The sequence below is a fragment of the Hirundo rustica genome, chromosome 1 (assembly GCF_015227805.2).
Source record: "Hirundo rustica isolate bHirRus1 chromosome 1, bHirRus1.pri.v3, whole genome shotgun sequence".
In the NCBI taxonomy this organism is placed as follows: domain Eukaryota; kingdom Metazoa; phylum Chordata; class Aves; order Passeriformes; family Hirundinidae; genus Hirundo; species Hirundo rustica.
Window position 1 is genome coordinate 92,252,488 of NC_053450.1, and position 16,081 is coordinate 92,268,568.

At 48.8% G+C, this 16,081-nt stretch overlaps 3 protein-coding genes across 3 annotated transcripts in view; 1 reads left to right on the forward strand and 2 right to left on the reverse strand.

The window, feature by feature from the left end:
• Positions 1-3,093, forward strand: part of RANBP9 (RAN binding protein 9) — a 40,895-nt gene extending 37,802 nt beyond the window's left edge. The window contains exon 14 of the mRNA XM_040087125.2: positions 154-3,093. Within this exon, the coding sequence (XP_039943059.1) occupies positions 154-284 (131 nt within the window). The 3' untranslated portion in view covers positions 285-3,093. The remainder of the gene's footprint in view (positions 1-153) is intronic.
• NOL7 (nucleolar protein 7) lies at positions 1,514-5,715 on the reverse strand. The gene is made up of 8 exons (XM_040087137.1): positions 5,534-5,715; positions 4,949-5,009; positions 4,795-4,850; positions 4,599-4,630; positions 3,568-3,682; positions 2,803-2,924; positions 2,646-2,723; positions 1,514-1,865 (listed from the first exon to the last, which is right to left on the reverse strand). Exons 1-8 carry the CDS (start codon positions 5,713-5,715, stop codon positions 1,792-1,794), a joined length of 720 nt encoding a protein of 239 aa, XP_039943071.1. The 3' UTR covers positions 1,514-1,791.
• A 190-nt stretch (positions 5,716-5,905) lies between these two features.
• SIRT5 (sirtuin 5) lies at positions 5,906-15,262 on the reverse strand. Its single transcript, XM_040082304.2, has 9 exons — positions 15,100-15,262; positions 14,722-14,860; positions 12,419-12,552; positions 10,729-10,954; positions 9,247-9,334; positions 8,809-8,862; positions 7,817-7,940; positions 6,443-6,558; positions 5,906-6,075 (listed from the first exon to the last, which is right to left on the reverse strand). The coding sequence occupies exons 2-9, from the start codon at positions 14,834-14,836 to the stop codon at positions 6,000-6,002; spliced, it is 933 nt and encodes a 310-aa protein (XP_039938238.1). The 5' UTR covers positions 14,837-14,860; positions 15,100-15,262; the 3' UTR covers positions 5,906-5,999.
• Between the last annotated feature and the right edge of the window lie 819 nt (positions 15,263-16,081).

Consider the following 16,081-nt stretch of genomic DNA (forward strand, 5'->3'; position numbering starts at 1 on the left):
GTGCTGTGCACTTACTTTGTTGCTCCTGCTTTGTGTCTTGCTTTAAGAGTAAACTTCGCAAGTGAATGATTTAAGTAGTTTAAATGTCAAGTTTTCAGTGTATTATTATGAGATGATTCAGGTATTTTAACTGCCACTGTGATTCTTTTTCAGAGACTCACAATCTGCCAAAGCAACCCCCGCTTGCCCTCGCCATGGGACAGGCGTCACAGTGTCTAGGATTGATGGCCCGGTCAGGGATTGGATCCTGTGCATTTGCCACAGTGGAAGACTACCTACACTAGCTATGCATTTTGAAGTCTGAAAGGTGTTGCGGCATATTCAACATGGAAAGTAGACCAGCTCTGCTGACTGGAATTTGGAATTTTAATTATGTACTAAGGACAAGTCTGTCGCTTTATGTTGCTTCCTAGTTTACAGCATGATGCAAATGATTTCTAACTTAGTGTTAGGAGAAGATTTCCATCTTTAAACCTCTTAGACGACTAAGAGTTGAAAATATCACTGGTAACGTCAGCCATCCAAATTGACAAGTACCAATCCTTTGAACGATTGTCCAAAACAAACCAAAAATCCTGCTACCTTGTGGTGGGACGGAAGAATAGAAAACATGGATGTATTAGCATGTGGGTGATGTAAACGTCAAGCAGGATGACTTGCCAACCTCCACCCCCATTGTTACATAGTTCAATCAGTGTAATTTGCAAAATGCAAATGGTTTGGATATATAGTGTTGATGGGAAGAAATGATATTTTTTAATGTGTACTGTAAAACTTGAATTACTCAGGAGCTGAGTGAATATGTTTGTTGCTACTTACAATCCCAACCTGTTGATCTTAGTAGTTTTTTGTTTTAACATGGTCTATTCAACTTTGTTTCCTTGTTTAACTACAGACAGCTTCTGTTGTGTAGCCTCACCAGTTTAACTGTTGTATTATAACAGTATTACATGTCAACACAGTGTGGTTATGACCTATTTATATAAAAACCAAATATTTAGTCAATTTACAGTCTTAATTTAATCTTTGTACACCTTGCATTTTTAAAAGTGCTTAAATAGTACTATATTGCAATAAAATGTAGTGATACCGTAATTAACCAGCCATTAAAAACGTACATCTACATCCACGGTAGCAGGGACGTGCATGCTACACTGTCTGGTTCGAGCTCCATCCTAGAGCCGCGGTTCTTGCGGAGACCTGCGAGGGCAGTGGCTCATCCCTGGAGCCAGGGCTGTCACTTCCCCATGAGAGGTGGGCTGCTGCAAGTGAAAGGCTGTGCTGTGTCCTTGCCACACAGTCTAACAGTGCAGGAAGCTTATTCAGGACTCCCTGCAGATGGGGAAAATCCCTTACTGCTGGAAAGTAATCATCAGGCTGGAGAGAAGTGTCCTGCTGTGGGAGCTGATGTACTGATTCTGCTGATAGGGTACAGCCTTTCCTTAAGACACACAAGTCGCTGAAGCAGCAGGAATAACTGCCTGCTGTAAGGAATGCACCATCCACAACAGTAGGTACAACATTGCTCTTTATTCTCTGCAAAGGCATTGCCTCATGGAGGCAGCTCAGCAAGCCTGGTCCTAGCACCAGCTGTTCTACAACACTGGCCTGGCTGCTCTATAGCTTCCCCAAGAACTTCTCCAAGGGGGAGAACAGGGAAGTCTGGTCTTCATTCTGCTGGCTGGAGCCAAAAGCAAAGTGATGATGAAGGGGAGGAAAAAACCACCTGTGGTGTGTTGAGATCAACTGTCACTAAAAGGTCTGTAGCAGCATCTTCTGAAAAAGCTGTCTTCAGACTCCATTTTTGATCTGTGTTGCCAGCCAACGTTTCTTAAACCTTGCTGCTTTTTCCTTTTTATCTTGCCCTTAAAAAAACAAAAAAGCTGTTAGTTACCATTTTTCTGAGCCCACATGCTGAAGAAGCAGCACTCCCTTGGCTGCTGCAGCACTCCAAAACAGAACAACCACCTCAAACACTGATCAACTTCCTAAGGTATTTTATATGCCCCAGCTGCCCTCCACAGGCCAGGGAGTACCAGTTTGCACCAGGCTCCTTCAGGAGGGATTGGTACAGAGGGAGAAAGCTTCAGAGGGAGAGAGTACAGTGGTGCTTTCCGTGATGGAGCACAGATGGAAAGCAGGCCCTGATTGCTAAGGATCAGTAACTTTTCCCTCTGGTGTCTGTGAACCTCACATACTGTGTGTGGGTAAGAGATGACCCCGTTCATTATGGAAATGAGGAGAAATGGGTGCTATTTCCCTGTGCTCACATACGTGTTCTGGGATTTTGGTATCTCGGATTTGAAGTCTGAGATGCATCTGAAATGCCTTCCAACAGCTCAGACTGGAGGCTGAAACAACAGCTACTTAAGTACTTATTTCACTGAGCAGCCCTGGCTCTAGGATGAGAGCTGTCTCTTAACATACCAAAAATGAGGTAATTTTCTTTCAACACCATCCCCGGGGGTGTGCTCATGACACCCACTGTGGCTGCAGTGCTCTGCTGCCGTTCCCTTATTCTCCGGGTGCTTGGAGTTAGAGGATCACAAGCCAGGATCCTCTAGCATGGAAAAACTCTGATTTTATTCAAGTGTACTTTTAGCCGTATGCATAAAATAGTACCTACTCTGACCTTCTATACTCACCCCAAGACTTGTCCACAAATTGAACTGCAGCTTTTTTGACTGGGGCTTTCTTGTTTGCAAGGGAAAAAAATTCATTCGCTGAAATGGAGACAAGTGTTAATCACTGAGTTCAAGCCAGACAAGGCTCGATTCAGACCACCCAAGCAGCAGAGCTTACCCTGTACCCGGTTGGTGTGTGGCCCATAGAGCTGAGCATTTAGGAAGTCTTTGGCGAGCTGTTGGTGGAGGCCTGTTACACCGTGGTCTTTCAAGCACACAGCCATGTAGTTCCCTTTTGTCCTAGTCAAAGAGAGATGCAAATCCCTGTAGCGTGGTTACGGGATCCAGAACAGACACTGCTGTCAAGCTTTGCTACTTGAGCACAGCAGCAGCCAGTGATGATTTCTGATACTCAGATGAGCTTTGTGGCAGTATTAAAAAAATAAAAAGCTGGAGCAATACTCTCAAACTGTTGTCATATGCCTTTGTGTGCCCTGAGTAGTTTTCTTGGGTGTCCTAAGCTCATCCAACCAGGAGCTGGGGCAGTTACTCTCTAGGGCCATCAGTGACCAAGAAATAAAGAGAGAGAAAACCAGATTGAAATGCAGGAATTCAGTGCTCAACCACCCCATCTGTAGCAGCACACAACACAATGTGTACTGCTGTGGTTACGACTGCCCAGCTATCTCATAGCGTATCTCATCTTTATATATGTGTAACATATAAAAATTATTTATATCATTCATATATATATATATATATATATATATATGCACACATATATAAGTATTGTAAACCAGAATAAATACACATAGCACATAAATACGCTTTCAATCAGACAAAGGACGGGGAACAGAAAGTGCAGAAGAGGGTACAGCCATGCAGTGACAGAAGAGCTGCTGGAATGCCCCTTTCCACACCAGGCAAAATCATCTCCTCCTACCTGGCACCCTTGTTCCTCTTCCCTTTCTTCTCCTGCACTTCGGCTTGGCCTTGCCTTTGGGTCTGGTCTTGTTCCAGCTGTTCAGCTCCAGCCTCAAGTTCTTCACTGGGAGTAACTTGCAAATGAAATTTCCAAAACGTTACCAATCAAAACCAGTAAGTGAAACAGGAACAGGAGTTAAAGCAGCATTTTTAGAAGCAATGACTAGGAAGAACAGCTCTAAGAGAGAAAGGAAGAAATATGCTCAGGGGAGCAACCCAAAGTAATGCTAGCCAGCTTTCCTCTTCCTCGGCATCAGCAAAGTGGGATTCATCATGGGACAAAAATGCAACGCAACACAGCAGCTATGGGTAACTCATAAATGGAAATCCAGCTCCGGCTTTAGTCCTGCTTCATTCTCAGCTCATCTCTTTGTCAAGTCAATACAACAGATTAAATAAAAGCAACAAAAAGTAGCAGTTACACCATACAGGGGTATGTGAGGTTTGGATGAGAGAACCGTTTAAAGAAAAGATTTTTTGTGAGTACTTCAAAGTACAGATGAAGCAAAAACAGCAGATATAAAACACTCTAGACTCCTGATTTTGTAATTCTGAGTTTGAAAAAAGTTACTTAATATTCTACAGATGCTATTAAACTGTAGTTTGATACGTAAAGTATTTAACAACTCTACCCAGCAATAGCTTTTATAACATAAACAAGGGCTAAATATTAATCCACCTTTGGTAATCCTTGCTTTTTCTGCTGTAACACCTGCCCATTATTTCCTTAAACATTTCAGGCTATTTAACTGAAATCATTGCACTGCAGGTGACTTCTGTAAAAGGTGTAAGAATTAGATTGAATCTGACTTTAGCTTTTCCTCAGATACTTCTTTTCGTGGGGAAAAGACAGTCTGTCGACACAGCATGTTCACGTTAAAGACTCGAATAAGGTCTCTTCACCAGAGCTCCCCACTGGAGCCCTGGCACAGGAATGGACTCCTGAAGTACGAGATGCGCACCTCATTAGCAAAGTGAGCTGTAGCTTACCTGGGTCATCTGCCACAACCTGCTCACAGGCCCTGGGGAGCAAAGGGAAGGCAAAGGTTACTGTTCTTCAATTCACACTCCCTTTGTTTACCCAAAGCCACGAAACCCCCATTTCCAGTCCAGCCTCCCAAGCAGGACCAGAAGGGGCTGCCCCAGGGATCCCAACACCCACGGCCACCTCCCCTGGCCCCCTCACCGTGCGGACACATCCTGCAGCTCCTGCAGCACGGCCTCGGGCAGCAGCCTGCGCTTCTGTGGGGGAGAGGGGAGTCAGGCGGGCACGGACACCGCCACCGCCGGCACTCACACGCCCAGGGCCCGCCCGGAGCCCGATGGGGGTAGCGCGGTACCTTCTGCTCCGCGAACAGCTCCTGGCGCCGCCGCCGCTTCTCCTTCAGCAGCTCTCGGTGCCTGCGGGGAGGCGGGAGCCACAGTCAGCATTAAACGGGATGAGAAGGGGGATTACGGGCAGGGGTAAAACGGGTGAGCGAGGGCTTGGAAGGGCAAAGGAGGTGGTGAGGAGGGGCAAGTGGGGGGATAAGGGAGAGGAGATAGGAAAAGTGAAAGGGATTTAAAGGGGTGAAGGGTGGTAAGGGGTTAAGGGCGGGATAAGGAGGTAGAAGGGGCCGGGGAGGCATGAGATGGGTGATGGGGTAACAAGGGAGATGGGGGGGGGGGGGGGAAGGAAGCAACAAGGGGAAAGAAGCAGGGATAAGGGAGGGAATAAGGGGAGGATAAGAGGAGGCAAGAGGCTTGAACGGGGGTAAAAAGGGAACTAAGAGGGTAAGAAGGGTGGAGTGGGGTTTAGAGGGGTAAGCGAGGGGATAAGGGGGCTGGAAGGGGAGAAGAGTGGGGCTAAGCGAAGGGGATAAGAAGAGAGAAGCCCTGCTGTGAGACCCGCCGCTCGGGAGCAGGAGGTCCCGGCGTGTCCGCACCTCCGCGCCGCCTCCCCCACGAGCTTCCGCTCGGCTTCGGCCGCCTCCTTCGCCACGCCGAAGGGCACCTCCTCCGGGGCCTCGTCCGCCTCGTCCTCCGAGGAGGAGGCCGGGCTGGGGAGCGCGGCGGCAGCCCCGCGCTTGCCCGCGGCCGCCGCCCTCGCCTTCTGCCGGCGCACCATGGCCGCGGCCCTGCGCCGCCCGCCCCGGAACCGCTCCCGCCTTCCGCCGGGGAATGCCGAGCGCCGGGACACCGCCCTGCGCCTCCCGCCCCGCCCCGCGGGATGCGCGCACAGACACAGGACATCGGAGGTGGCCCCGCCACCGCCCCTTTATTGCCGTGGGGACGAGCCCCGCCGCCGCCTCCGGCCCGCCCGCCCCGCGCTGGGCCCCGCCGGGCCGGACCGCTCCCGGCGCTCCGGAGCTGATCCCGGAGCTGATCCCGGAGCTCAGATGATCTCGGGGCTCAGGAGATGATCTCGGTCTCGTGTCGCGCCAGCGCCGGCGGCAGCGTGGTCCCGCAGGGGCCCGAGAAGTGGAACCTGGAAGGAAGCGGCGGGTTTAGGACGCGGGCAGCCACCGGCGCATCCCGCTGCTCGCTGCTCTACCTGGCGAGTCTGGCAGGCGGGACGGGAGGGAGGAAAGCGGAGGAGAGAGGGGCTTCGGCCTTGTGGGGCATAGGGACAGACTTCAGCCTCACCCCTTAAACAATAGGGTTTGCGTCTTCAATGAAAATTCCACCATGGAAGAAGAATCCTCTTTTCTTACTTATTAACAGAAACTTAATATTGTAAGCGCTGGGGAGGGGGGACGGAACTAGACGGTATTTGTCTAAACCCAGCGTTTCAGCTGTGGGACGCAAAGTGCAGCAGGGAGGGGACTGGGGGCTGGTTGCCTGAGCAGCGTTACCTGAACTTGTTCGTGGCAGGAGTGGGTTCCATGTTGAACTCCGCGACTGGGACTCCTCTGGCCGAGACCTGCGGGGCGAACATGGCCGCAGGATACACCACGGACGAGGTCCCGACCTGCAGGCAATGGGACAGAAGTCACAAGCGTAGCAGAACCGCGCTCAAACAGATCGAACCAACCCGGCCCCGAGGTGAGGGCCCTTCTCACAACACTGCATGTGCACTGAAGCCTGGGGGATCTCTGCAGAAACGAAACCGAATCAGAATCTGGTTAGTGTCACTGCAGATACAGCTATTTAACTTAGCATAACAATCAGGAATTGTTTCTCTGACTCGGCCCAAAGAAACCGTTCGTAACTGCAGATTGACAAAAAAAATCCCAGAAACAAAATGGCACACTTTGTCTTCAGGAAAAATAAAAACCCAACAAAACATTCCTTCTGTTACTTGAGATCATTCTGTAAATGGAAGACAACAGGCTAAGCAAATGTTTTGTTTAGGGATGGGGAACCTATGTAGCAAGTAAACCACTTTGCGAAAACGCAGCCAATAAAACTTTTTAAACTAAGCATCAAAATAATTGTATTTTTCACTGTTTGAGAAATTAGAACCACAGAATCGTTTGGACTGGAAGAGACCTTAAAGATCATCTCGTTCCAACCCCTCTGCCATGGGCAGGGACACCTTCCACTAGACCAGGTTGCTCAGAGTCCCATCCAATCTGGCCTTGAACACTGCCAGGGCTGGGGCATCCACAGCTTCTCTGGGCAACCTGCTCCTGTGCCTCACCACCCTCAGAGTAAAGAATTTCTTCCTATATGTAATCTAAACCCACTCTCTTTCAGTTAAAAGCCACCATCCCTTGTTCTTGATGAAGAGTCCCCCTCTGGCTTCCTTGCAGGCCTTATTAGGTACTGGAAGGCTGCTCTAAGATCTCCCAAGAGCCTTCCCTTCTCGGGGCTGAGGAGCCCCACTGTCTCAGCCTCTCTTCATAGGAAAGGTGCTCCAGTACCCTTTATCAGCTTTGTGGCTCTCCTCTGAACTTGCTCCAACAGTTCCATGTCCTTATTCTGGGGGCACCAGGACTGTGTGCAGTATTCCAGGTGGGGTCTCACCAGAGCAGAGTAGAGGGGGAGTTCAACAGCCAAACAACATTGCCTAATCTCTAACCCCTGTGTACCTGTTGATTTCTGAGTAGTCTGTGTACATTCTGAAACTGCAAGGTCTTTTAATGTTTTGCATTAGACACCAGAGAGTCCCCCTGGGGCTTCTAGTTCCCTCAGGGAAGCACAGATGCATCTGCTTTGCCCAGGTGCCACATCCTTAGCGTGGCCTCCTGCCGGTTCAGAGGACAGGTAAGGAACGCGCCACTCACGACCAAGCAGAGGTCACAAATATCCAGCTCCTTCTCCACCGCCATGAGCACGCCGGGATCCAGGGCTTCGCCAAACCACACGACGTGGGGCCGCAGGAGCCCATTGCAGCCGTCCTCCTCACACCTGTTCAAAGCCCACAAAGGGACAGCGTCACGGCCACGCCACTGACAGGGACGCTTTAGCTGCAGAACGGCAAAGCAGTTCTCATTCTCACTTGTGCAGGTCCTACCTGCCATCATTCTGTCTCCTTCACAGCCCCCCCACACCCTCCTCTACCACGTGCAGGACAGAAGGCAGCTCACGCACGCGCTGGAAGTACACATGTTCTGCATGAGCCCATGGAAGGGGTTGCTGAACAGTTGTTCAGTGCAGGTACTTAACTCTGTCTTCCCCTTACTGAGCTCCTGAGATGCATGAAAGTTAAAATTTGACCTCCATCAGCTTTAAACTGGGTAACAGGGTTTTAAGGAGAAAATGAACCAAAAGACAGAAGCATGGTGTTTGTCTCTTTTTCCTTAGGAATCAAATGAAAAAATGTGGTGACTTTTTCCATCTGCAACTATCTAAGGCAAAGCTACGGGCAGTGTAAAAAGGACTGTGGCACATTCTGTGCCTGCAAGGGACCCGAGCACAGTGTCCTAAACTAACAGTGGGTGGCACCTGCAAAGTAACAAAACATTTACTGCTGTAGCACTCACTTTCTTGCTGCAATTCTCCTACTACTCCACTTACTACAAACCCCATGAATTTGGGCACGTTTCATCTTGGTGCTCAAGTACACAAATGTGTGATGCCTTTAGCACCATGGAACTTCTACATGCTCGTTGCCTTGATGGCCCTGTAACTTTAGATTCAGTTTCCTGGCACAGAGTTCCAGAGTTCTTTGTCTCCTGTGGAATGTCCTTCCAAAACAACATGAATGGTAACATGAAGCTTTGAGATGCACAAAGCTTGAAGAGGTAAGAGCCCACACAGAGGGATCCGTACGTACTGAGGAAGGTTTTCCACTGGAATTGCAGCATCTTCTGTGTCAGGATCTGGAGCCCTGTAGTTATAAAATGGAAATACATGTCCAGCTGTGCAAAATGTGCTTTATATATTAATAAAAACATTCTCTAAAAGCCTTCATATTCTCTAAAGCACACCCTCCAATCAAGGATTCTTTTCAACTTCAGCCAACTTCAAACACCTACTACAATCCTAAAATACCACACACAAGGCAGGCAGGAATTTGTCCAGAATTATCCTGGAGCTGAGCAACTGCAATAAGCTGGCCAAGACTGTCAAAGGCACAACAATTATTTATGTAACTATCTAAAGGCTTGGTAAAATGTAAAGGGAAAAAAAATCCTAAGAAGTCTTTGAGTATATGCATGGCCCATCCCCCTGCTCACTTCCTTTATTAATGGTGAAAGAAAGAATGGATTACCCCTTCCCAGCCAACGCAGGGCAGATCGGGCTCTTGTAATTCGCAGCTACGTTTCCACAGCTGGTGCACCGAGTTTTAAATAAACTACCTGGAACACACAGAGAGGAAACATCAGGGATGAAGCAATGGCTCTGAGGTGTGGCTGTGCAGGGAAGTGGCTGTGTTTATCCTGAGCAGCCTTTATCTACAGACCTTGAAGGCTGCACCTTGTGGGTAACTTACTACAGGAACGCAACAGCAAAGACAGGCCCACTGTGTCATCTTGTTCTGCCTCAGGACATGAGTAGTACACAGTCCCATAACATATTTTGCAAGGAAATCATAATTTAAAGCATCACTGAGGGAGATGATTTCTGTTTATTGCTTTTCCTCTTACATCAGAAACATTAAAAAAAAGAAAATAAAATATGCTGGTCAACACCATTTTGTTTCATGTAAAACTCCACTCCCAAAACTTCTGTAGCATTACTAACGTGCTGTCGAGATGTGCAATATAGACAAGAGCTAAAAACTGTGTCCATTTTGTAAGGAATACAAATAACCAAAATGAAACTGTTGCTAAGGCTTCATCATTGGGTCCACAACTGCAAAACAGCTTGTGCAAGTCTCCTGTGTCCGAAGCATGAAAGTGATGGTGGGAAATCCCATTTACATCTTTAGCGATACTCAAAAAGCATCACAGTGCTGGAGGACCAGGATGGGTCATTGTCCTGGGAGACTTCCACCCTGTGGCAGGGCCTGAGGAGTGGAGAAATGAGTGGGGTCACTCCAAGGATGGAGAAGGGCTTCCACACCCTCCTTCTCTCCACACCTATACATTTTGTCAGATCCCAAAACCCTGCTGACCCCCAGGTGCTGCCTTGTGCTCCTCTGCCGCTTTGTGCCAGTAAGGAATGCCACTGACTACAGGGAAGAGAGGGGAAGGGCCACAGGCTGCAGGAAAGAAAGGTAAGGGAATCTCAATTGTTTCCAGTCCCTTTGTCCTCCTGTAGCCAAGGACTGCACAAGTGAGGAGAGGACAGGACAGGACAGAGGGAAAGCACCAGGGCTGGTGAGGCCAGACTTGCCAATGTTGTTGCTGGCAGTCTGACACCACCACTACCACACAGTGAAATGCTTGGGGATTCTTTTCACCTTTTCTAAGTGAAATCACCCAGGTGTCACAGCCACATGAATTCAAGTGGATCTGCAAAAAACTGAGCTAGCGAGAAGGGAGAACCAGTTCCTGAGTACTGTCAGAATCCATTAAAAACAGAAAGATGAGATTCTGTGATTCTAAAGGTAAGGAATAAAGAGAGGCTATGAAGTATCCGAAACAACTTCCAAAAGAGAACAGGGTGTTATTGGAATTAACTTTATGCAAGTTATTATAATTTTAAAGACAATTTAATTTTTTCTCTCTGTACTTACCCTGCTTTCCCTTCTTCCCACTCCCCACCCCAGGTTTCCTGGCCTGTGGCAGACACGTGAGCCAACTCTTACCGTGAATTTCTAAGAGGTGCTTGGTGCCTGCCTTCCTGTGCAGCTCATCAATGTTCTGAGTGATGACCACAACGCTCCTTCCTTGCTTGCTCAGACGCTTCTCGCACTCCGCGATGGCGATGTGTGCTGGGTTGGGATGTTTGTTCAGCATCACTTCCCGCCGATAGTGGTAGAATTCCCACACGCGGGAAGGGTTTCGCGCGAAAGCCCCTGGAGTAGCCAGCTCCTGCAAAAGACGTAACAGGTCATCCCACAACAAAAGAAGAATCCCTTCCCCTGATGAAGCCTGCTGGATCTCTGCCATTTATACTGCTGCCTGCATCACAAGGTCATCAAAAGCACATTATTTATAACCAAATGCAGTTGATAAGAATATTGTTCCACAGCCCTTCCAAGGGTGACAAGTCAAAGGGTCAGATTGAAAGAGGAAATAACAGCAACAGTGTGGTACGTGGGTTTACACTACACTCCAATCGTACTCTGTGCTGCCCTACCAAACTATTAGGAGCTTAGCACAAAGCAAGATGAGATATTCCAATGCACACCCTTTTTTGGCACCCACAACTCTCTTTTCCACAGCAGCCAGAACTCAGCATCATGTCAATATATTTCCTTTGCTAGGAATTACTTTTCCGCTTTAAGTGTTACACAAGCCAAATTACACCCATTGTCAAAACCAAAGCCAAATGTCTTGTATTTTGTGTGCAGGTAAAATTGAAGCTGCTTTTCATAGTAACTCCAATTTTGCTTTATCTTTCTCAAAAACAAGGTGCAGCTCAGTCTAGCACCTCAGTGCACAACTCCGCTGACACAGAAGCACTGAATGCAAGTTTCTGATGCAGCGGGACCAGGCATTAATAGACACACATGCTTTATGTGACTTGATGGTCACTGAAAGCAAAAAACTCATCTTTAGATTCAAACCAGTTTAAAAAACTCATCTCTCTGACATTTTTTTAACTTCATCAGATCTTTCAGGAATGCTGTAATTAAAAACCACAAAGAAGGCAGGTGTGATTGCAGCATTTGGGGTAGCAGGTACTGACAGCATAACAGCTGCTTAAAACACCTGCAGCAGCAGGCAGGATGAGACTCACGAGGCCCCTGCAGAGCTCACACTGTTGGTGCTTTCAGCTCTACCCCCAGTGTCTGCTCCCACCTCCTCTCCCACCCCTGTGGCTCCCAGCGCTAGCAAGATCATTCCAGCAAGAGAGAGTCTGCACGAGAGTCAAAGAACCTGCCCCAAAATAAATAAGTCCTAAAGCATTTTTAAAGGGTGTTATGGGACACCAAGATTAAAAGAAAACAACCAGTCTCTATCATCAATTCTTCCTTTGATATTCTGGTTTGTTTTTAAACTCTTAAGAGTTTAAAAGAGGAAAGGCCCCACATGGTAGGAAAACAGTGAGGATGTCAAAAGATGAGCAAATAGCTGAAATGCAGGAAAACAAGGATGGGAGAAAGACCCAGAGCTGCCTGCAACAACGTTGTTTTACCCAAGCAACTGATAAACTGAAGGACAGAAGCAGATCCCCAAGGGCACGGGGAAGAACTGGAGAGGCAGCTGCAGGGAAAGCTCTGTCGCTGCTGCGCTGCCATGGGAGGACTTCCACCCTCTTCCCCCAGCTGTTCCTGACCCTCCATGCTCACCTGCGTGACAGACAGAGAGGCACAGGCCAAAAGTACCTACCTGGGCTTGCCATTTTCTCCAGAAGCCTCCAGCCCCTCTGAAAGTGGGGACGCCGCTCTCGGCACTGACCCCGGCTCCAGTGATGATGGCGATGTGCTTGGCTTTGGCAAACACCTCTCGGAAATCAGCCATATCTGTGCCAGGGCAGGGAAAACAAGGAGCTGTTCAGGCACTCACACTCTGACCTAAGAGGCCACACTTACGCATTCAGAGATGGCTTCCATGCACACCTCCCATGACTTTAATTTCAGAACACCGACAGGTTCCTGAGCTTCTATATGCTGGAGTTTAAAGGGCAATTCCCAGAGATCCTCAAAAAATGTGTCTGGGCAAGCTCAGTAGGGCAACATGTGCTAAACGTGATTGTATTCAATACTGGAACGGCAGAGCCTTTAATTAAAACACCACGCTAGATGCTACCCCAATAACAAGGGTTGGCACCACCACCCAGGAACAGTTTCCTTCCTAATTGTTAGGTAACATCCTGAGATGAAAAAAAATAATTTGTTTTGTTGTTGATTTTGTTTGTGGGTTTGTTTTTTGGTTTTTTTCCACGAAGTATCACTTTCAAAATAAACATAATTTGGGAAAATGCATTTTCTTTCGAGACATTTTTCCTGTTTCCTAGATATGCAGCTATATCTTATATTTTTAATGTGTTATTCCCACCATTTTTCCCTGCATTTTGGTAAAGTAGTTTGGGAGAAAGATAGAAAAATTCCTTTGCCTTTTTGTGTGAGTCAAGACAAGATTAAAAAGGAACAGGTTAGCTACAGACAGACATAAAAAGATCTCTTGCAGTTTACCTCATATATGAATTCTAAAGCAACATAGGTTAGAATCACAAAATGGCTGAGGTGGGAAGGGACCTCTGGAGATTGTCTTGTTTAACCCCCTCTGCTTAAGCAGGGTCAGCCAGAGCAGACTGCCCTGGACAGTGTCCTGTGGGGTGGTTTTTGATATCTCCATGGACAGAGACTCCATAACCTTCCTGCACAATTGAATCCATTGTTTGACCACCCTCACAGCAGACAAACACCATGGGGAGGTTTTATGCCTTGAGAAGATGGTGGTGCTGACTGTTGTGCTGGAGCCTTCATTGCCACAAGGGCTCATCACTGGCTTCAGGCCCACAAGATGCCCACTGAATCCCCAGGGACATTCCTGCCCAGCTGGTCATCCCAACCTGTCTTAGTGCCTGGGACTATTTCTCCCCAAGGGCAGGACTCTCTGGAGTATCAACCACTCCTCCCAGCTTTGTATTACATGGAAACTTGCCAAGGATACACTCTGGTCCATGGTCCAGATCATTAATGAAGGTGTTAAACAGCAGTGGCCTCAGTATTGACTCCTACATTATCCCACTAGTGAGCAGCCTCCAACAGAACTTTGAGCTGCTCACAACAACCCTAATCCTCACAATTTACTGTGTGGTCTTTCAAATAAAAACCAAAACTACCCCCCTCCACACACACACAGACACAGAGAAAAGCCCATGCAAAGGGAGGCAAGTTCCTGTAGGGAGAAGGAGCTGTTGGAGAAGTCTCAAGACCCACAGCACAGAGCCACCGGACTGGGCAGAGAACGCTGCTATTCTGATGCCCCAGATGCTGTTGCAAACCAAACCTCATAAGCCCTGAATGCGTAAAGCTCAGGCCAAAAGCCTGGGCTCAGCCTGGGCTCAGCCAGGGCTCTGACAGCAGCCAAATGCTGATGCTCAAGACAGCAGAAAAAGCAAGTTTGCCTCGGCTACACAACGTGGAGGTTGCTATTGTACCCGTGTGCACTTTTCAAGTTAAAGCACATTCTCAGATTGAAAAACAAAACCAAAATACCCCTAAACAAGCAAAGAGGACAGCTACAACTGCTACCCTGAACAGGGCTCCTGGAGTGACCCAGCTCCTGAGCTGTTAAAAATGCTCGAGGACCAGTCTTGTACAAAGAAATGACGAGTTAGTTTTATTACTCATTAGTAATATGAAAGGGAAGTGCAATTGACCATTGCATACTTATGTGCATAAATTATAAACATTAAAAATGTGTTTATGTTGCAACCATGCTGACTGCAAGGGGTTTTGGAACTATACAGAACAACACAGACATAGAAAGGCAATTTTACTAGCCGGGGGACAAAAAAAAAAAAAAAAAAAAAAAAAAAAAAAAAAAAAAAAGAGCAACTTCACAGTGTTTGAAACATTTTGAATTAGGCCATGGGTTTCACCTAGCGCACGAAACCTTCTAGCACTTCAAATCCACCTTAAAAACCTATCCGGGGTGCTAAAGCAAACAAATACACGTCTTACTTGAACTAGGACGGGCCATTTCCAAGCAAAACTTCGGATTCTTTGAAGACGAGGCCTTAAGTCCACAATGTGCTTGGGAAACCAACCTTCTAGCGGTAAATTGAAAGAGACACATCAGGATCCCTCGGAAGTGTTTCACCTGGGGAGAAATAAATCAAACATGCGCGGCCCAGCCAGGGCGCGTATTTCTGCCAGCTTCCGGTGAGGGGCTCTCCTTAAAGACCCAGGTGCGACTGCTGGCCACGGCTTCCTCCTGCACCTGCAGAACACGGAATCATCCCCAACCCGAGACCCTCGGGCCGGGGTCACTGCTTTTGTTCCGAACGGGGAAGATCAGCTCTGCTCCAAAGCAAGGCTGTCGGCCGGCGTTCAACTTACGCGACGCTTCCGAACTGCGCTGTTAACCCGAGGCAGCTCCCAGGACCCGACTGCCCGCCGGCATTTTAAGAAGAGGAGGGGGAAAGCAAGGGACGGAGCGGCGGCCGGCTGCAAGCCTACGTGCCTCTGCCGGCCCGCAGAAGGGCGAAGGGGACAGCGCGGGCGGGCGGAGCCTCGACGAGGGGGAGGCGGCGGAGGCGGTGACCGCCGGGCCCTCAGGCCGGGGCTCCGCCCGCGCGGCTGCCCGGCCCTCACGCGAGCCCCGCCCGCTGCGACTCCCCGCGGCCGGCGGCGGCCGAGGCCGAGCCGTGCGGGCCCGCACGTCCCGCCCCGCGCTGCCGGCAGGGCCGGGCCTCGACGCCGCTCCGCCCTCCCGTGGGGAAGGGGCCGTGGTGTTAAGGCGGCACGGATGCGTGGATAGAGGGATAGATGCATTGGAAGCACCCGCGGGTGGCTTCCCGGCGTTGCGCGTATTAGCTGGAATGAGACGCAAATAGGTCAAGAAACTGGCTGGCTTCCCAGCGGCATCCTTCTTTGCGGGGTCCACCCTCGGGCGTTTGCAGGTTACGCGTTCACGGATGAGAACTCCGCTGCACTTGGACAGCACACAATTTCCTTTTTTTTTTTTTTTTTTTCGGTCTTTTTAATGAGAAAAGCTGTTTTTAGCATGTTTTGCTGCATAAAGAAGGCAGCGCCTGCTCTCATCCAGCCACCTCCTCTCCACACTTCAACAACATAAAATGATCACGGTCCTTTTCAATCAGAGATTTTGACACATTCCCCCCCCCGCCTTTGGATTCTGTAAATTATCAGCTAAGCAGACGAAGAGGCCCCCAAAACCTGTAGCCGAGGATGGGAAAGGCTGAAAGCAAGGCCCACCGTGCTCTTTCAAGTCCACCAGCAGCCTGTCCAGCCCCGGGGGCAGCTCCTGTCTCCCACTCCTGTTGGCACAGGACGAGTTACCTGAGCGAGTTCACCTGAG